This window comes from Nycticebus coucang, chromosome 4 (genome assembly GCF_027406575.1).
Source record: "Nycticebus coucang isolate mNycCou1 chromosome 4, mNycCou1.pri, whole genome shotgun sequence".
NCBI classification, from domain to species: domain Eukaryota; kingdom Metazoa; phylum Chordata; class Mammalia; order Primates; family Lorisidae; genus Nycticebus; species Nycticebus coucang.
This window is the reverse complement of record NC_069783.1, coordinates 88,443,067-88,463,358: the sequence shown is the minus strand read 5'-3', so window position 1 is coordinate 88,463,358 and position 20,292 is coordinate 88,443,067. Positions and strand designations below refer to the sequence as shown.

At 42.5% G+C, this 20,292-nt stretch overlaps 2 protein-coding genes across 4 annotated transcripts in view; both read left to right on the top strand.

Moving 5' to 3' along the window:
• The window catches only part of TMEM87B (transmembrane protein 87B), a 61,492-nt gene that overhangs the window by 15,478 nt on the left and 25,722 nt on the right, over positions 1 to 20,292 (top strand). For 2 of the 3 annotated variants that reach the window (XM_053589006.1, XM_053589007.1), the window contains exons 6-11: positions 319 to 409; positions 4,517 to 4,578; positions 4,819 to 5,002; positions 8,121 to 8,220; positions 16,054 to 16,147; positions 17,989 to 18,062. In XM_053589006.1, coding sequence (XP_053444981.1) covers positions 319 to 409; positions 4,517 to 4,578; positions 4,819 to 5,002; positions 8,121 to 8,220; positions 16,054 to 16,147; positions 17,989 to 18,062 — 605 coding nt within the window. Of the gene's footprint in view, positions 1 to 318; positions 410 to 4,516; positions 4,579 to 4,818; positions 5,003 to 8,120; positions 8,221 to 16,053; positions 16,148 to 17,988; positions 18,063 to 19,912; positions 19,985 to 20,292 lie in introns of all 3 variants that reach the window. The other variant, XM_053589008.1, reaches the window with a different exon arrangement.
• On the top strand, positions 9,758 to 12,817 carry LOC128583401 (sorting nexin-1-like). The gene is given in 3 exon segments (XM_053587610.1): positions 9,758 to 9,896; positions 10,934 to 11,219; positions 11,306 to 12,817. Coding segments are annotated over 3 exon segments (1,641 nt in total). The 3' UTR covers positions 12,522 to 12,817.

Here is a 20,292-nt window from a genome sequence, read left to right as displayed (position 1 = left end):
AAATAAATACATTGAATGGTAATATTACAAGGAACCTATAGAAATGTAAAAGGTAGAAAACGTTGAAGAGTGAGAAAAGCTTTTTTCTTTCTTTACCTTTTGAATCTGGGAGGATGCTGGTTAAAAAATGGGGGAAATGTCTATCCTTCCACTGCCTACCATTCCTTTTTTTTGCCTACCATTTCATTTTGTGTATGTTTTTTAAAAGTAACCTAATTGAGTTACCAAAAGTTATTTTTGATTGGAGCATACAATTGTTCAGGGATATATAGCAATTTGTAAAAAAATAAAATAAAGGATTTTTCCCCTCTATTTCAGGATGTTATAGCCAGAACACAAAGAGATGGCTTTCATATCTTTATTGTTTCTGTTAAAACGGAGAAAACCGATGCAAGCTGGAATTTGAATGGTAAAATTAACCACATGCATGTTTACTGTTTGAATTTTCTTTATTCTATATTTTTGTCACTGACCTGAGTCAACATTTTCTGTTACTCACACATTCAAAATGGAGCCAGGCACAGGTGGTATGTGGCTGTAGTGCTAGCTACTTGTGAGGCTAAGACAGGAGGATCACTTGACCCCATGAATTTGAAGTTACATTGAACTACTAGGCACTACCCTTCAGCCTGGGTAACAGAGCATGATCCTGTCTCTAAAAAATTAAAAAAAGAAAAGTAAAAATACAAAACAAAAATGAATTTTGTTAAGCACACGTTTATTTTAGGGACTTAGGGTGGCGCCTGTGGCTCAAGGAGTAGGGCGCCAGTCCCATATGCTGGAGGTGGCAGGTTCAAACCCAGCCCTGACCAATAACCACAAAAAAAAAACAAACTCAAAAGATATTTTAGGGACTTAAAACTTTATGCTTATCTTAACACTAATATTTTTTTTATAGATGGAAAATTTTACTCTTAATTTAAAATATGTTTTCAAGGCCAGGTGCAGTGGCTCGTGATCCTAGCACTCTGGGAGGCTGAGGCAAGAAACCAGCCTGAGCAAGAACAAGACCTGGTCTCAATAAAAAAATAGAAAAATTGGGCTGGGCATGGTGGCTCATGCTTATAATCTCAGGACTCTGGGAGGCCAAGACAGGTGGATCATTTGAATTCACGAATTCGAGACCAGCCTGAGCAAGAGTGGGACCCTGTCTCTAAAAATATACCTAGACATGACAGGCACCTGCAGTCCCAGCTACTTGGGAGGCTGAGGCAGGAGAATCACTTGAACTGAAGAGTTTGAGGTTGCTGTGAGCTATGATAACCGTGGCACTCTATCGGGGGCAAGAAAGTGAGACTTAGTCTCACAAAAAAAAAAAAAAAAAAAAAAAGAAGGAAAAATTAACCAGGTTTGCTGGTATGCACCTCTAGTCCCAGCTGCTCTGGAGCCTGAGGTAGGAAGATCGCTTGAGCCCAGGAGTTTAAGGTTGCAGTGAACTGTGATGCACTCTAGTCTAGCAGACAGACACTATCTTAAAAAAAAAATAAATAAATAAATTTTTAAAATTCCAAACTTCCTAGTGGGTTATATTCTCTGTCCTTTCAGATTAACAACTTTTTTTTGGGGGGGGTTTTTTTTTTTTTTTTTGGCCAGGGCTAGGTTTGAACCCGCCACCTCCGGCATATGGGACCGGGGCCCTACTCCTTGAGCCACAGGTGCCGCCCAACAACTTTTTTTTTGACATGTAGAAATGGGTAGTCAACATCTTAATTGTATTTGAAGTAGGTTGTATGTTATTCTGTATTTCTTGGAAATGGCCATCATCAGCAATTTAAAATTTTTTATTATTTGACAACTTTTATTACAAAGGCTCTGTCTAATCTACGAGTAGAAGTAGCATGTCTCCCAGCTATGGCTTCCATCATCTATGAGGTAGACCTTCTGTGTCTCATTAAGCTGTAGTTTCTTAGTGCCACTGAGTGGGCTCAACAATCAGTAGTTTTTAAGGGAATAATTACTTTCACGTATTTGGCTTTTGTCTTCCAGAGTGGTTATCTGCTGGGCCAAGAGTAACCCAACAGCATATGAAGGTCCTGGGGGCTTGCATGTTGCTCTGATTCATCTGCTGGGGATACAGAGGTGAAGCCAAGTTTTGTCTCTGAAGAGTGCCCAGTCTAGGGAGGGTGCAGAAACCAGTGAGCAAGATGAGCATTGCTGCAGAGAAGGTGTAGAGCAGTTGCACTGCCTGGCCCATGGAGGGAAGCTAGTGCTGGGGGCTCTGGAAGAATGTGAAGTAGGGCATCCATGCCGGAGAGAGGAAGCAGGGACCTGTGTACCATTCTGCTAACTGCTAAATTAGTCTGTTTTTGCTGCCATAGCAAAATACCTGATACTGGGTAATTTTTGAAGAACTGAAATTTATTTCCTCACAGTTGTGGTGGCTGAGAAATTCAAGATCAAGCCCCCAGCAGGCTCAGTGTCTGGTACATCCCTTAGTGTGTACTTGCTTGCCTGCTTATTCATTCACTCAGGACAGGGTCTGGCTGGGTTGCCCAGGTTGGACTCAGAACTCCTAGGCTCATGCAATCCTCTTGCCTCTAAGTAGCTGGGACTACGGGTTATGCCACCAAGCTTGGCTTCTGAAATTTTGTTTTTTACCTTTTAACTATAATCCTTATGCCTTTCTCCCCTCAGCCTCTGTAACCATGTTCTACCCTCTTCATCTGTGAGTTCGGTTGTTTTAGATTCCACACACAAGCAAGAATGTGTGGTATTTGTCTGTCTGTGCCTGACTCCATTTCACTTAGCATAACATTCTCCATTTTCATCCATGTTGCTGCACATGACAACATTTCCTTCTTGTAACAGGCTGAGTAGTATTCCACTGTGTATATATATGACATCTGCTTTATGCATTCCTCTGTTGATGGAGATTTGTGTTGATTCCATGACTTGGCTATTGTGAATAGTGCTGCAGTTAACCTGGAGAAACAGACATCTCTTCAACAAACTGAGTTCACATCTTTTGGGGAAATATTGGGTGGTGGGATTATTGGTTCATAATGATATTTCTTTTTTTTTTATACAATGTATCTGTTTTTAGTTTTTTGAGGATCTTCCATATTGTTTTCTGTAATAATGGCAGTACTAATTTACATTTCCCCCAACAGTGTGCAAGTTCTCTTTCTCTACATACTCACCAATACTTGGAATCTGTCATCTTTTTAATAAGAGCCATTCTGACAGTTGTGAAATGATATCTCATTGTAATTTTAATTTGCATTTCCCTAATGATTAGTGATGTTGAACATTTTTTATAAATCTGCTGGCCGTTTGTATGTCTTTTGGGAAATGTCTATTCAAGTCCCTTCCTCATTTTTTAATTGGGTGTTTTGCTATTAAGCTGTTTGAACTTCTCTTTTTTTTTTTTTATTGTTGGGGATTCATTGAGGGTACAATACTGTTTGAACTTCTTATACATTTTGGACATTCACTCCTTATCAGAAACAGATATATGACTTGCAGATAATATCTCCCAATCTGTAGGCTGTCTCTGGATACTGTTGTTTCCTTTGGTGTGCAGAAGCATTTTAGTTTGATGTAGTCCCGTTTGCCTATTTTTGCTTTTGTTGCCTGTGCTTTTGGGGTCAAATCCAAAAAATTATTGCTCAGGCCAATGTTGTATAATTTTTCCCATACTTTGTATACTTTTAATATACTTTTAAAATACTTTCCCCATATATATATGTTTTTTTTTTTGTTTTTTTTTTTTGAGACAAAGTCTTACTTTGTTAACCTAGATAGAGTACTATGGCATCATCATAGCTCACAGCAACCTCAAACTTTTGGGCTCAAGAGATCTTCTAGCCTCATCCTCCCCAGTAGTTGGGACTATAGTCACACACACACACACACACACACACACACACAATAACACCCGGCTAACTTTCTGTTTGTTTTTTTTTTTTAGAGAGAAAATCTCATTTTGTCACCCTCGGTAGAGTGCTGTGGCATTACAGCTCACGGCAACCTCCAGCTCTTGGGCTTAGGCAGTTCTCTTGCCTCAGTCTCTCGAGTAATTGGGACTATAGACACCTGCTACGGTGTCCAGCTATTTTTTTGTTGCAGTTTGGCCGGGCCGGGTTCAAACCTGTCACCCTTGGTATATGGGGCTGGCTGACTCACTGAGCCACAGGCACCGCCCACCCAGGTGGTTTTTCTATTTTTAGTAGAGACAGGGTCTTACCCTTCCTCAGGCAGATCTCGAACTCCTGAGCTCAAGCAGTCCACCCACCTCAGCCTCCCAGAGTGCTGGGATTTTAGGTCTTCTCCCTGTTTTTCAGTAGTCTTAGAGTTTCTGTCCGATCTTATAGTAAAATGTGTCTTTGATAAGATCACATAATCAAACAGTTGCTAATAGTCTGGTATCTTGTGCGTGCTATGAACAAATTCGGTATTTATTAGTGTGGTTTATATCCTTGGAGCCTTCTGGGACATAAGCTTATATTTTAAAGACTTAAGGAAAGACTGGCTGTTAATCAACCCTTTCCTTTCTTCTCTGTCCCTGTGTTACCAGTTTCTCTTTCTATGTCTGGGCCTCATGGATATATCTCTGCATCAGATTGGCCTCTAATGATTGTAAGTATTTCTCATCTTTTTTTTCCTTTTTTAAAAATGGATTTTGTATCCTAATTGAAAAATTTTTAAGTATTAAGAGCTTGGTGGTAATAATCCCTTAGTAGCTAATTCTTTGACATACCCTCTATTTCTGTTTCAAGAGTTAACTAGAAAATGAAGGATGCAATACTTGAATGTAGAAACACCAGCTCTTAAATGATCAAAAGGCTTAACTGACTAAAATTGCTTCTCTTCCTACAGTTTTACATGGTGATGTGTATTGTTTATATATTATATGGCATACTCTGGCTGATGTGGTCTGCTTGTTATTGGAAGGATATATTAAGAATCCAGTTCTGGATTGCAGCTGTTATTTTCCTAGGAATGCTTGAAAAAGCAGTTTTTTATTCTGAATACCAAAACCTCAACAGCACTGGACTGTCAAGTAAGTTTTGACTATCTCTATAAATACTGGATGACCTAAGAGTTTCCTAGTACTTGCGAGCAGCACTGTGGGAGGCCGACCCCCCTCTATACAGTGGTTTGGAAATGGCCATGTTGTAGATGAATAGGAGGGAAGCCAAAAAGAGAATGTCAGAGTAGGACTCTGATCTGGGCTAGCATGTGTGTTCTCTTCATTTTCTATTTTCCTTCTTGCTAACTTTCCCCTCAGTTTCCTCCTGGGAAAAAGAAAATTCCCATTTCCTAAGGTTCAACTGGGATTAAAGGAACACAAAGTTCTGGACATGCAGACTTCAGTCCTTTTTTAACATTTTTCCTTTTCTTCCTCCATCATCTTTTCCCTTTTCTTTCTAAAAAGAAAAGAAAGAAAACGGAAAGAAATTTGGTTATGGGGAGTAAAACCAATGATGCTGGACTGGATGGTGCCTGGAACTTCTTGTGTTTTTTCTTTCACCTTGCAAATATCTTCATATGACCAGTTGAGGCACCCTCACAGTTTGCGCAATGGAACGTAGCAGGGAGGGCATGCAGTTGGGCATGCTCAGGTGTGTGCCCCAGACTTCTAGGTGGTAGATTTCAAGAAGGCCAGAGAAGTAAGGTACAACTCCACCTCTGAACCTTTAGAAAGGGAGATAGCTCAAAAGGGTTAAAAGTGCCAAAGAGTGCGCATCTGAGGGATTAGTTACAAATGATCTTGGTACAGGTTTTCAAAGGGCTTGGTTGTGCCAACAAATTTGGTGTAATGTCAGTAATTATTGAAGCTGAGTGATAGTACATAGAAATTCATCATACTGGGCAGTGCCTGTGGCTCAGTGAGTAGGGCGCCAGCCCCATATACGGAGGGTGGCAGGTTCAAACCCAGCCCCAGCCAAACTGCAACAAATAAATAGCTGGGCATTGTGGCAGGTACCTGTAGTCCCAGCTACTCGGGAGGCTGAGGCAAGAGAATCGCCTAAGCCCAAGAGCTGGAGGTTGCTGTGAGCTGTGATGTCACAGCACTCTACTGGGAGTGACAAAGGGAGACTCTGTCTCTACAAAAAAAAAAAAAGAAAGAAAGAAATTCATCATACTATTCTCTCTGCTGGGAAATACTTGAAATTTCTCAACAAAAAGTTTAAAAGAATATATACCAGAGAATAAAGAAAAGGCAAACATCCAGTGATGCATATTAGAGGTATTACCATACCGCAAGAATTTTTTATGATTTTTATGTGTGTGTGCATGTACTCCAAACTAGATAACCAAGGAAGGGTAGGTCTGCTGCTTAGGATTGAAGCATTCTTGGAAGTCAGAGAAGGCAGTTCCACTCTTTGCTGTTAGTGGTGTTGATCTTTTGTCTAGTGAGGGTAAAGGGTGGCATGAACTTTAGTGAGGAGCAACAAAAAACTGAGATCCATGAAGAGAGGCCATTTGCCATCCTCAGGGAATCCAAGCCCCCTGTCTGAGGTGGCACTAAGGGGCTTGAAGAGGTACCTGGACTCTCACTTGCCAGTGACTTTGAGGAGTCCTTTGTAATGGGAGAGGCGCCAGAAGACTGGGCCTGAGCCTGATGTCCTTTCTGATCTTCCCAGCTGGGAATTCTGTAACATGGGCTCTCTTGCTCAGCATTTATTGGTTTTGGAAGTACTGAATTTAGAAAAGTTACTAAAGGAGTGAGAAACAGTGGTTGTTAGGACCTAATAGGAGTATATTAAGAATAGATTTCTTTCTTCTGGGCTACTGGGTTGGCAGTTAGAAAGGGGTAGCAAACTTACTATAGCTGGACTCTTAAAGGCATTTGACAAAATCTCTTGTGATTTCTTGTGGACAAGATGGAGGAGTCTGAGCTGAAAATTGGCATGCAGCCACATCTAGAGTTCATGCAGGCTTTCGCTTGTCTTGTCAGTCTAGAGCAGTCCTAGATAGTAACTACAAGCCACATTTAGCTGCTTAAATTAAGTAAAATTAAATAAAATTTAAAATTCAGTTCCTCATTTGTACCCACATGCTCAGTAGCTGACCAGTGGTTACTGTTTTGAACAACCAGATGTAGACTATTTCCACCCACAGTAGTGGATATTATGATACTTCTAGCACTTAAATTCTATTTACCATGCTAAATTCTATTAATATTTACTTGACCTAACTAGAGTACAAGCTCCATGAAGGCAGGGATCAAGGTGTCTCTTTTACTGTTATAGCCACACAGTCGGAACGTAACAGATACCTTAAGTGAATGAGGGCATCTTGGAGAAAATAGTACTCTAGAAGATGTTACGGTTTTCAAATATTTATAGGACAAGGAGAGAGAGGGTTCTGTGTAGCCTCAAAGGGAAAAACATGAACAGAGGGAAGCTCAGGAAGATAGGTTTCAGGTTGATAAAAGAAAAATGTGGGGCGGCGCCTGTGGCTCAGTGAGTAGGGCGCCAGCCCCATATGCCGAGGGTGGCGAGTTCAAACCCAGCCCCAGCCAAACTGCAACAACAACAAAAAAATAGCCAGGCGTTGTGGTGGGCGCCTGTAGTCCCAGCTGCTTGGGAGGCTGAGGCAAGAGAATCGCGTAAGCCCAAGAGTTAGAGGTTGCTGTGAGCTGTGTGACACCAGGGCACTCTACCGAGGGCTCTAGAGAGACTCTGTCTCTACCAAAGAAAAAAAAATGTGCCCCGTAGAACTGATCAGATAGATATGGACTGAATTCCTCTTCCCCGAAATTTTCTTTTTCTTTTTTTTTTTTTGTAGAGACAGAGTCTCACTTTATGGCCCTCGGTAGAGTGCCATGGCATCACACAGCTCACAGCAACCTCCAACTCCTGGGCTTAAGCGATTCTCTTGCCTCAGCCTCCCGAGTAGCTGGGACTACAGGCGTCCGCCACAACGCCCGGCTTATTTTTTTTTGGTTGCAGTTCAGCCGGGGCTGGGTTTGAACCCGCCACCCTCGGTATGTGGGGCCGGCGCCTTACCGACTGAGCCACAGGCGCTGCCCTCTTCCCTGAAATTTTCAAACATCAGTTGGAATAGTCAAAGTCGTCCAATTAGTCTGAGGTACACAGTTGATGTTTATAACCTTGACTGGCTAGCTACTAGATGTGAACAAAGTGTATTATTTTCTTTTTCTCCCTCAGCCCAAAGTTTATTGATATTTGCGGAGTTGATATCTGCGATTAAGAGGACGTTGGCTCGCCTCCTTGTGATCATCGTGAGCTTGGGTTATGGCATTGTAAAGTAAGTACTGGTGATGTCGAAAAGCACAGAATCTCCAGGCTGGTGATTCAGTCCATCTGCGTTATGACCTTGTAAAAATGGAAACTTCTCAGTATCATAATACAAATGCCTTAGAGAAAGATTACAAGATGTTAAAAGATTTCCACATATTGGCTATCTTCCAATGAAGACCTTGAATTTGAATTCCAGTAACTTTTTTAATTGTTACATGAATAAATAACCAACTTTAAGGATAATTAGAATGTAAACTGATTCTTGAAATTTAAACCAAATTTTTTAGAGGCAGTTTCACTTTGTCACCCTTGGTAGAGTGCCGTGGCATCATAGCTCATAGCAACCTCAAACTCTTGGGCTCAAGCGATCCTCTTGCCTCAGCCTCCTTAGTGGCTGGAACTACAAGTACCCATCAAAATGCCTGGCTATTTTTTTTTTTTTTTGTATGAGACAGGATCTCATTCTTGCTCAGTCTGGTCTTGAACTCCTTGAGCTCAGGTGGTCCACCTGCCTTGGCCTCCCAGAGTGCTAGAATTACAGGCATAAGCCACCACTCCTGGCTTTCCATTTCTTTTTTTTTTTTTTTTTTTAAGAAGCTGGGATTATAGGTACATGCCCCAACGCCCAGCAATCCTCCTGCCTTGGCCTCTCAGAGTGCTAGGATTACAGGCGTGAGCCCCATGCCTGGTTGGTTCAAACCATTTTCTGTTCTCTAGACAGTACAGTTATACTTTTATGATTATATGTGAGTGTTGGAAGAGACAGTGGATTAAACACTGTCAGCAACATTTCTGACTGGCAGCTGTCTGTGCCTGAGGGCCCTAGTTCTGCTGGGCCCTCCTAGGCAGGTTTTTTCCTCCTCACACCTATGAATCATTGGGTGTAAGTATGAGAAAACTCGTTCTTCTTATCCTCATTGCTTTTTTTTTTTTTTCGTAGAGACAGAGTTTCACTTTATGGCCCTTGGTAGAGTGCCATGGCATCATACAGCTCACAGCAACCTCCAACTCCTGGGCTTAAGCCATTCTCTTGCCTCAGCCTCCCAGTTGGGACTACAGGTGCCCACCATAACACCCGTCTATTTATTTATTTTTTTTTTGTAGAGACAGAGTCTCACTGCACCGCCCTCGGGTAGAGTGCCGTGGCATCACACAGCTCACAGCAACCTCCAACTCCTGGGCTTAGGCGATTCTCCTGCCTCAGCCTCCTGAGTAGCTGGGACTATTGGCGCCCACCACAACGCCCGGCTATTTTTTTTTTATTGTTGTTGCAGTTTGGCCGAGGCTGGGTTTGAACCCACCACCCTCGGTATGTGGGGCCGGCGCCCTGCTCACTGAGCCACAGGTGCCGCCCACACCCTTCTATTTTTAGACACAGGCTCTTGCTCTTGCTCAGGCTGGTCTTAAACCTGTGAGCTCAGGCAGTCCACCTGCCTCGGCCTCCCAGAATGCCAGGATTACAGGCGTTAGCCACCTCTAAGATCTTGTTTTTCCTTTTTCCCTAAAACCTATGATTCCTGAAGCTCAAGCCTTCAGATTGGATCATGTTCTGCATCTTCTTACTGCAGTCACGTGTGAGCTTTCAGATTTCTCCCTCGTCCCTTAACTCTGAACACCTGCTTCACTGTCCTCTTCCTCAGCTTTGTCCCTATGGTGTCAGCCGCCATGTGGGTGGCCTTTCAAGTAACCTGATGTCATTTCCTCACCTCTCCTGCTCTAGCCTTTGACCTCATTTCAGCTACTGTGGTCATTTTGTAGACCTGATTATTAAACTGCCCCCTCTTCACAACTTCAGTGTTAAGCAATACAGTTTTCAGCCCTTATCTCCTCTTTCCTGTTTATTCTCTCTGTCAGTTTCAGTCATTTTTGACCTTAATATGGCCTCTGGCCTTTTGACCCTGTTACCTTCCACTGTCCCTCCCCATTTGATGCCCCTCCTTCCTTTAGCTTAGATCCCTCGGTCCAGCAGGCACTAATACCTGCAGCCCTGCCTTTTCTTTCTCTTTGTCAGCCTTATTAACCAAACCCTAGCCTTTTATTTATTTATTTTTGCTGGCTAATGTTAAAGTACAAACAACTAGGTTACAATGTTTGCATTTGTTAGGTAGAGTCCCTTTTGTAGTTGTGTCCCGCACCCAAGAGGTGTGTAATACACTGTTACATTGTGCCCATTAGTGGGAGCGCACCAAGACCCCAGCCTTGGTAAATCCAGCTTTCCTTCTGCTTCAGGCTCACACCCAGGCAGGGGACTTTGCCCCAAAAGAGTAGTGGGTCATACTGTCTGGGCTCACTTTCAGTTCATGATCCTGAGCTTCAAGTGCGCCCTTAGTGCTGCGGGCAGTTGTTCTAGATTTCCTGGCCACTTGCTTCCCTCATGTCCCTTCTCTGCACAGGACCATTCGCCCTTCTCTCTCCTCAGGCCTCAGGCCCCCAGACTCCTGCTGTGGTCCTTCTCAGCTGGCCTTGGTTCCTTTCTCCTGAGGGAGTAGAAGTTCAGAAGGGGCTTGTGCTCCATCCCTGTCCCTGACATTGTCACTTTCCCCATGTCTGGACTGCATGCAGTGTACCCCATGAAGGCATAGACCATCCCTCTTCTGCGCCTAGTTGTCTGTCAGAGATGCCGCTCTGGCAGTCAGTTCTGTTTCCCTTGTGTCATCAGTTTTTCCTCTCTGGCAGGTCACTCCTATTGGCATTTTGTTATTTCTACCGTCTTTAAAAAGCCAAGCCTGGTGGAGGAAAATGGTGTCGGGTGGTGGTGGCTCTAGCGCTTCAGAGAGGCTTCCTCCGCCTTTCCCTGGCCTGGAGCCGGAGTCCGAGGGGGCAGCTGGGGGGTCAGAACCCGAGGCTGGGGACAGCGACATTGAGGGGGAGGACATTTTCACCAGCACCGCTGCAGCAAGCAAGCCCCAGTCTCCAAAGAGAACTACATCCCTTCTTCCTGTCAACAATGGCTCCAAAGAAAATGGTATCCAAGAGGAACAAGACCAAGAGCCACAGGACCTCTTTGCAGATGCCACCGTGGAGCTATCCCTGGACAGCACACAAAGTAATCAGAAGAAACTGCTGGCCAAAACGCTCATTTCTCTTCCTCCACAGAAAGCCACAAATTCTTCTAAGCCGCAGCCAAGCTATGAGGAGCTAGAGGAAGAAGGACAGGAAGACCAATTTGATTTGACAGTCGGTATAACTGATCCTGAAAAGATAGGGGATGGTATGAATGCATATGTGGCCTATAAAGTTACAACACAGATGAGCTTACCAATGTTCATAAGTAAACAGTTTGCTGTGAAAAGAAGATTTAGTGACTTTCTAGGTCTTTATGAGAAGCTTTCAGAGAAACACTCTCAGAATGGCTTCATTGTCCCTCCTCCACCTGAGAAAAGCCTAATAGGAATGACAAAAGTGAAAGTTGGGAAGGAAGATTCTTCTTCTGCAGAATTTCTTGAAAAGCAGAGAGCTGCTTTAGAAAAGTACCTTCAGAGGATTGTGAATCATCCTACCATGTTGCAGGACCCTGATGTCAGAGAGTTCTTAGAAAAAGAAGAACTGCCACGTGCTGTGGGTACCCAGACACTGAGCGGTGCTGGTCTACTCAAGATGTTCAACAAAGCCACCGATGCAGTCAGCAAAATGACCATCAAGATGAATGAGTGAGACATTTGGTTTGAGGAGAAGCTCCAGGAGGTAGAGTGTGAGGAGCAGCGCTTACGGAAACTGCATGCTGTTGTAGAAACCCTAGTCAACCATAGGAAAGAGCTAGCAGTGAACATGGCCCAGTTTACAAAGAGCCTAGCCATGCTCGGGAGCTCTGAGGACAACACAGCATTGTCACGGGCACTCTCCCAGCTGGCTGAGGTGGAAGAAAAGATTGAGCAGCTCCACCAGGAACAGGCCAACAATGATTTCTTCCTCCTTGCCGAGCTCCTGAGTGACTACATTTGCCTCCTGGCCATAGTCCGGGCTGCCTTTGACCAACGCATGAAGACGTGGCAGCGCTGGCAGGATGCTCAAGCCACACCGCAGGAGAAGCGGGAGGCTGAGGCTCGGCTGCTGTGGGCTCACAAGCCTGACAAGCTGCAGCAGGCCAAGGATGAGATCGAAGAGTGGGAGTCTCGGGTGACTCAGTATGAAAGGGACTTTGAAAGGATTTCAACAGGGGTCCGAAAAGAAGTGATACGGTTTAAGAAAGAGAAATCCAAGGACTTCAAAAACCATGTGATCAAGTACCTTGAGACACTCCTGTATTCACAGCAACAGCTGGCAAAGTACTGGGAAGCCTTCCATCCTGAGGCAAAGGCCATCTCCTAATGGACCGAGGACGCCAGAGCCCACCTGCGTGACGCTGCCTTTTTATACACTGCCGTCCTCCACCTTGATGGACGCCAGTGATGCATCCTGCCTATACTGGACTTAACCCCTGCCCCCACAGCCAACTGTCCCCAGTTACTCTAACCTTATTTCATCTAGTTTCCGAATATATTTGCTTACCTAAGAGAATAGTTTCCTGCTTTAAGCAAAAGACCTACAATAGGTGGTGGAATTATGGGATAAGGGTGGAGTACTGATATAAATATATAAATACAAATGTATATTTTTCAGGATGTGCCATAGGAACTGGGAATAACATTTTCTGTTACTCCTGATGGTGCCATAAAAAGATTAAGATTAAAAAAAAATAAAAATAAAAAAAAGCCAAGCCTTTTTGGTCCCACACGGCCCTCTCCTCTGCTTCTGTCCCATTTCTCCTCACTCTGTGCAGCTCACCTTTCTGGAGAGTTGTCTGCACTTGCACCTTGACCTCCCTTGTTCTATTTTGAACCCACCCTGGTAAGGCTTGCCACATTGCTCTATTGAGACTGCTCTGCTCAAGGTTGCATGGCCTTCCTCTGCCAGATTATGTGGCCCTGCCCAGCCCTGCTCCAGGGCCCTGTGGGCAGCTTCAGTTGAGGAGCCTTGGCACTACTTGGTGTCCAGGAGTCCATCTTCTGTCCCTCTCAAATACTCAGCTGCTCCTCTCGGTCTCCTCTGCTGGACTTCCCTTGTGTCCCTGAGCTCCAGCATGGGAGTGCCTCAGACCTCTGCCCCATGACTCACACCTCCAGGCCTCCCCTCCAGTCCCATGGCTCTGACTTCAGAGCACATCTAGGCTGAGCCCTTCTTGTCCCTTCTGTGGCTGCCATCCTGGTCATGCCACCGTCTTTCCTGCCAGGACCACCTCAGCAGGCTTCTCACGGGTTTCCCTGCCTCTGCTCTTGTCAGTCTTTTTGTAGTACAGCAGTATCCAAGATGAACCTTTTAATCATACCTCAGATTTCGTGACTTTGCTGCTGGTTTTACTCAATAAAATCCAAATTCCCTTCTGTGGCTTTTTCTGACATGGTTCTGACGTGGTGCCTGCTGTTTCTCTGACCTCATCTCCTGGCCTTTTCTGTTTTGAACACACTGTTCCAAACTGCTGGCTTTATTGTTCCTATTCCTTAAACACAGCAGATGGTCCCTCACAGTGCCATAAGTGGCTCTGCCTGTGGGCTTCTTCCCCGGTTCCTGCCCACGATCTGCTTCTTCACTTCTCTCAGGTCTCCGTCCTATTGCCACCTCCCAGGGAAGATGGCCTTGTCAAGATTCCTAATAGCACATGCCATCTGCCACTTGATGAGTAGATCGGTATTTATTGTCTGTCCCTCCTACTTGATGTGAGCCCCATGAAGCAGGAGATGTTGCTTTCTTGTTTGTGACCACAAGGTCACAGCGTGTTTCCTAGCACGTGGCAGGCACTCAGCAAATGTGCGTTGAATGCTTACATTTATGCTTGTGAGCTCAGGATTTTATCTAAGAAATTTTTTCACTTGACTTTAACTGAGATTCCTTCTTAAATGCTTTTCGTGGTCTTAGCACAGCATAGAGAACATGAAGCCCTCTTGTTGGGGAATCTTGTGGTACCTTATAGTGCTGGTTATGAACATCAGGCATCACTGTTGTTACTGGGAAGGGAATGAGAGATTGAGCTAATGGGTAAGGGCACAAGCTCTTTTGGAATGAATCCCTTCACTGTTAGATTGTTTTGTTAAACTCTTATAAAGACAGAGCGGTAACAATTTTGGTTATTTGGGGGTTCTGGTTAGGTGGCTATAATGAATCAGAATTTAGATCCTTTAAGTAAATATTCTTAAATATGAGCTATACCGTTATTTTAATTTTTACTTAGATTTTGTTTTTAAAATAACTATCTTAAAAATTAAAACTATTTTTTTCTTCTAATTACTCTGAGAAGGTTTTTGAATAACCTGAAATGTATGTGCAATAAATTTTGACAGACTCAGCGCCTGCAGCTCAGCAGGTAGGGTGCCGGCTACATACACGGGGGCTGGCAGGTTCGAACCTGGCCCAGGCCTGCCAAACAACAATGACGACTACAACAAAAAAATAGCCGGGCATTGTGGTGGGCGCCTGTAGTCCCAGCTGCTGAGGAGGATAAGGCAAGAAAATCACGTAAGCCAAAGAGTTGGGGATTGCTGTGAGCTGTGATGCCATAACACTGTACTGAGGGGCGACATAATAAGACTCTGTCTCAAAAAAAAAAAAAAAATATGGCCAGGCATTGTGGCCAGTGCCTGTAGTCCCAGCTACTTGGGAGGCGGAGGCAAGAGAATCCCTTAAGCCCAAGAGTTTGAGGTTGCTGTGAGCTGTGACACTACGGCACTGTACCGAGGTGACATAGTGAGACTGTCTCAAAAAAAAAAGAAAAAAAATTTTTTTTTTATTATTAAATGTCATGAAATTTCCATTGTTTTCAAATTATTAATTGCAAAAATCACCATGTTTGCATTTTTGCAAAGAATCAGAAATATTTTAACTCTTTTAAGCTTCAAGAATGAAATACTCTTTATCTTTTTAAAGAGTCAGAAATATTTTAACTCTTTTAAGCTTAAAGAATGAAAACTAAATTCTATTAGTATTCCTGGTTATTAAGAGGCAATGATCAGAAGAGAGGAAATGGAGTTCCATCCCCTAATATCCTGCATTCTCTCTTCCTAAGTCATAAAGTAATTGGATCATCTCTTACAAGACATATCTCAGAACAGTTTTTAATTAATGTTATTGAAAGAATGAAATTATGATCTTTGCGAATGGCACTTAGAAGTAGACACTTACTAGCTTTCACCAACCTACTCTTCCATTCTGTAGAAAGAGTTCCTTGATTCTGGATTATGTTCATTATATTCCTGGGATTTCAGCAGCAAACTCCTCTGGCACTTTTGTGACCTCAATCTCTTGCCTCATGGGCATCAGTACAGTTTCAGGTCCTACAAGAAGAGGCTTTTTTCCCCCTGGGTTTCTTTTTTTTTTTTTTTTTTTTTTTTGTAGAGACAGAGTCTCACTTTATGGCCCTTGGTAGAGTGCCGTGGCCTCACACAGCTCACAGCAACCTCCAACTCCTGGGCTTAAGCGATTCTCTTGCCTCAGCCTCCCGAGTAGCTGGGACTACAGGCACCCGCCACAACGCCCGGCTATTTTTTGGTTGCAGTTTGGCCGGGGCCGGGTTTGAACCCGCCACCCTCGGTATATGGGGCCGGCGCCTTACCGACTGAGCCACAGGCGCCGCCCATCCCCCTGGGTTTCTGATGTGTTATAGGAAATAATCCCTGTTTCCTTAAAAAAAGGTTACTGATTATAGGAGTAATCACTGTTTCTTAAAACAAAGTACATCATGTGCGGGAACAGACCATTTGATTAGACAGTGACTTCTCTGGTATTGGAAATGGTACAGGTTACTATATTCAGATGCATTTTACTTACCCAGGCCTTTTCTTTTTCTTCTGTTTCCTTTTCCTCATTCCAGGCCTCGTTTAGGAACAGTCATGCACCGCGTGATTGGACTGGGCCTTCTTTACCTTATCTTCGCAGCTGTTGAAGGCGTGATGAGAGTCATTGGGGTAAAACACCACATAATTCCACTACCACCCCTTTTTGTTGTTGCTATGCAATGCGATTTTACTTTGTATCTCTTGAGATAAATTTTTAAAGATAGAAATTTATGAAAAGGGGCAGTTTGAGTTTTTTTTCCCTTTGGTTATTTCCTTTTTAATATTTCTGGAAGGGAAACACTACACAGAGTACTCTTAAAATGATAAGATTGATTGTGAAGGTTCCACCTTAAGTCATGCTAGGAATTAGCTCCATCCCAGAAAAGTTCATGGTTACTGTTTATAAAGAACATTTGTCTTTATGCAGTCAATACACATTAATATCATCGCTGAGTCTGGATTTTAGTTAATTATACCCTTCAGGCACACAAACATTGTATTTCATCACTCTTTTAAGTCTCATTTGGTTGTCAGTTTTCTTTGACTGTCATGGACTTGCAATTTGGGGGATTCAGCAGACTCTACTGTTGGGAGAACCGGAAGGAAGTGATATTGAAGGGGAAGAGGACTCTGGCCGTGTGGGTAGCAGCACTGGACTCTATAGAGAAGTGTCAGTAGCTTTGTCTGCAAAGAACTCTAGATTCCTAGCTTCAGCTTTTCTTAATAAATGGTAGAGGACTGAGTGATTAAGAAGCTATTTTATTTTATTGGATTAAAAAAAACTTAACATTTTACTCAAAATGCCTTTTGGATTAGATGTACAAATCAGACAGCTGTGCACAGATTGGTTAATCTATATGTTGCCACCTAAGTTTACTTCACATATTTTGATCTAACCTTTTCAAATAGGACATTTGTTCAATAATATTAAAGAGCCTTTTTCTTCCTTCTGTTGTCTTTGGTATATCTACATTCTGTTCAACTTTAAAAGATTAAAAGAACAGGTGCATCTGCTTCAATTTAGATACATCTGCTCTTTTATTTTTATTTTATTTCATTTTATGTTTTTTGAGACAGAATCTCAGGATGTCACCCTGGGTAGAGTACCATGGTGTCATAGCTCATAGCAACCTCTAACTTGGGCTCAAGCGATCCTCTTGCCTCCGTTTTTCGATTTTTGGTAGAGACGGGGTCGGGGTCTTGCTTTTGCTCAGGCTGGTCTCAAACTTGTGAACTGAAGCAATCCACCCGCCTTGGCTTCCCAAAGTGCTAGGATTTTCAGGCGTGAGCCACTGCACCTGGCTGCACCTGCTCTTTTAATCTTCATGTATATTTATTTTTACCTTTACATAATCATGAAAAATTCTACATTTGTATATATAATTTTCAGGAAATTAATCCTTGCTAGAAAGAAATAGAAAAGATAAATATAACATATAAATACAGTATATACATTGTATTTATTTAAAATTTTACATAGTTAACACCTTAGTGACTTTTAAATACCATTACTCAGAATACATATCTAATCTATAGTTTGTTTATACTTCCATGTGGTTCCTCTCCCTTATTTTACCTTTGTGTGTGTGTGTGTGTGTGTGTCCTTTCATAATACGATCAGGAAGGATCAGGAGTTCTTTCTATTAATAGTCCTGCCTATAGGTTTGGTTTGGAGAAGAGAGGGATTGAAATGGTTGATCTTAGTGAGTTTGGGGACATGATGCTTTTTGTTTGCCATTACATAGTCTGGTTTTATGTTAACTATCTTCAGATAAGTTGTTGACAAGTTCACATTTGTTGCTGCCAAAACAGGTAATTTCTATATGCTTAAACAATTCTCTTAGGAAATAAAATGTTTTCTGTGGCTTTGTGAAGTAATGAAATAAATTATTTTTCTTCATTAGATGATAATTGTTCTTATGTAATGAAACTTTTACATGCAGGTTTCTCCCCCTATTTTTATCTTTCAGGGTGCTAACCATTTAGCTGTTGTTTGGGGTGACATTATTTTAGCAGTTATTGACTCCATTTTTATATGGTTCATATCCTTTACTATGTCCTTCCATAATAGTTTATTGTACCATTAAAATCAGATTTCTTTTAATTTGTAATAACAATAAAGAAGTATAGTTATGCATTTTCATTACCTCAGCATAGGAGTTTAGTAGAAGGTAAAAACTAACAACTCTGTGAACAAAGACTATCTTTATTTTTTTCTATCGAATTTAGCAAACATTAAGTGCTGAAAAAGGTATTGTACCTGCATTTAAGAAAATCCCCATCTGGTGGAGGAGGCATATGTATCATAAGCAGCAATATAGCAATAATAATTGCTCAGCAGAGAGTATTATGTGAACAAGAGCAAGGGAGAGTTAATGCTGGCATAAAAATCAGGAAAGACTGCATAAAACAATGGTTCTCAACCTTCCTAGTGCCACGGCCCTTTAATACAGTTCCTGTGGGTCACAACCCATAAGTTGAGAACCGCTGGCATAAGAGATGGCAGCATTTAAATTGGGAGGGGACTAATAAAAGTTTACTGAGAAGAGAATTGGGAGAAAGGCAGCCTCCTAAGTAACTGGGACTACAGAAACATCTCACCATGTCCAGATAATTTTTTTTTTTTTTTTTTTTTGTAGAGACAAAGTCTCACTTTACCGCCTTCAGTAGAGTGCCATGATGTCACAGGACTCACAGCAACCTCTAGCTCTTGGGCTTCCGCGATTCTCCTGCCTCAGCCTCCCGAGCAGCTGGGATTACGGGCGCCTGCCCCAACGCCCGGCTACCCAGATAATTTTTTAAGGGATGGGGTCTCACTATGTTGCCCTGGCTGGTCTTGCTCAAACTCCTGGCCTCAAGTGATACTTCTGCCTCAGCCTCCCAAAGTATTAGGATCACAGGTGTGAACCACCACACCTGGACACCTGGTCTACACAAAAGTTTTGCACATAGTGGGAGCAGTTAAAGACCTCCTAGATTATATCCATGGATCCTCTAGGTATCTGAAGATCCTAATTAAGAAATAATAGCTGATTTAAAGAGTAGTTTCTGAGTGAACATGCTTAAAAAGGGCGTCTACTTTGTTCAGAGCTACTAGTTTGGAATCCAGGTTTATTGAATAAAATAACAGTTAAATCTGATCTTCTCAGTGAAGTATAATGTTTCATTTTTTCTATGTTGAAAAACTTTTAAAAGACATTTGGTTGGCTCGGTGCCTGTAGCTCAACAGGCTAAGATTCCAGCCACATACATCAGAGCTGACGGGTTTGAATCCAGTCCGAGCCTGCCAAACAACAATAACGGCTACAACCAAAAAATGGCCAGGCGTTGTGGCAGATGTCTATAGTCCCAGCTACTTGGGAGACTGAGGCAAGAGAATCTCTTGAGCCCCGGAGTTGGAGGTTGCTGTGAGCTGTGATGCTACGGCACTCTACCCAGGACAACAGCTTGAGGCTCTGTCTCAAAAAAAAAAAATAATAATAAAAAGAAAAGGATTTTAGTTAGTGTTTCATGATGAAAGGAAGGAATTATAGTACCTATTTCTGCTTGAGCCTGCATTTATGAAGTTTGCTTTCAGATTGCTGCTTGATAACTTCCATTACTGAAATGAAAAGTCTGCTTTCTGTTTGAAAAGTGAATTTCCTAAGTGATTATAAACGACAGGCAAAAGCAGAACTATAAACACTTATGATTGAGTGCTTGCTTCTGAAGGTGACCTTGCTTCCTTTGATTTTGGTGAACTTAATGTAACTAATCCTATAAGATTCTAATTCTAAAGCAATAGGAAAAAAAATAGCCTGATAAATTCCAAAGCCACAGCTTATCTCATGGAGCCTCTCCTCCCCTTTTCTCTGCTTGCTTGTTTTATTTTATTTTGTTGCTGTTTTGCTGCAGGCGAATGATTCTGACCTTGTTCTCCTGGCCAGCCTCCCCCTCTCTCTCCTTGACTCTGGCTTGTGCTGGTGGATATCCTTTTCCTGCTGCCGCAGCTTGCTCGCGTTGATGCTCACTGCGGGATGAGGAGGCCTGTTTGCTTTCCTCACTGCTTTCCTTTCATGAGAGGAATGCTTTTAACCTTACCTAAAGTTAAGAGTGTCTTGGTAAGTGGAGGCCTAGGCAGTTTGGAATTTCCTTTTGATTTTTTTATTCCTTGGCTAACAATTTTTGAATTATTAAATAATATCATGTTTTTTTAATCTAGAAGACTGGTTTTAGTCAAGAGTTTGAAGAAGCATTTGTCTTGATATGTTTAAGGCATAAAGTATATTTGGCTT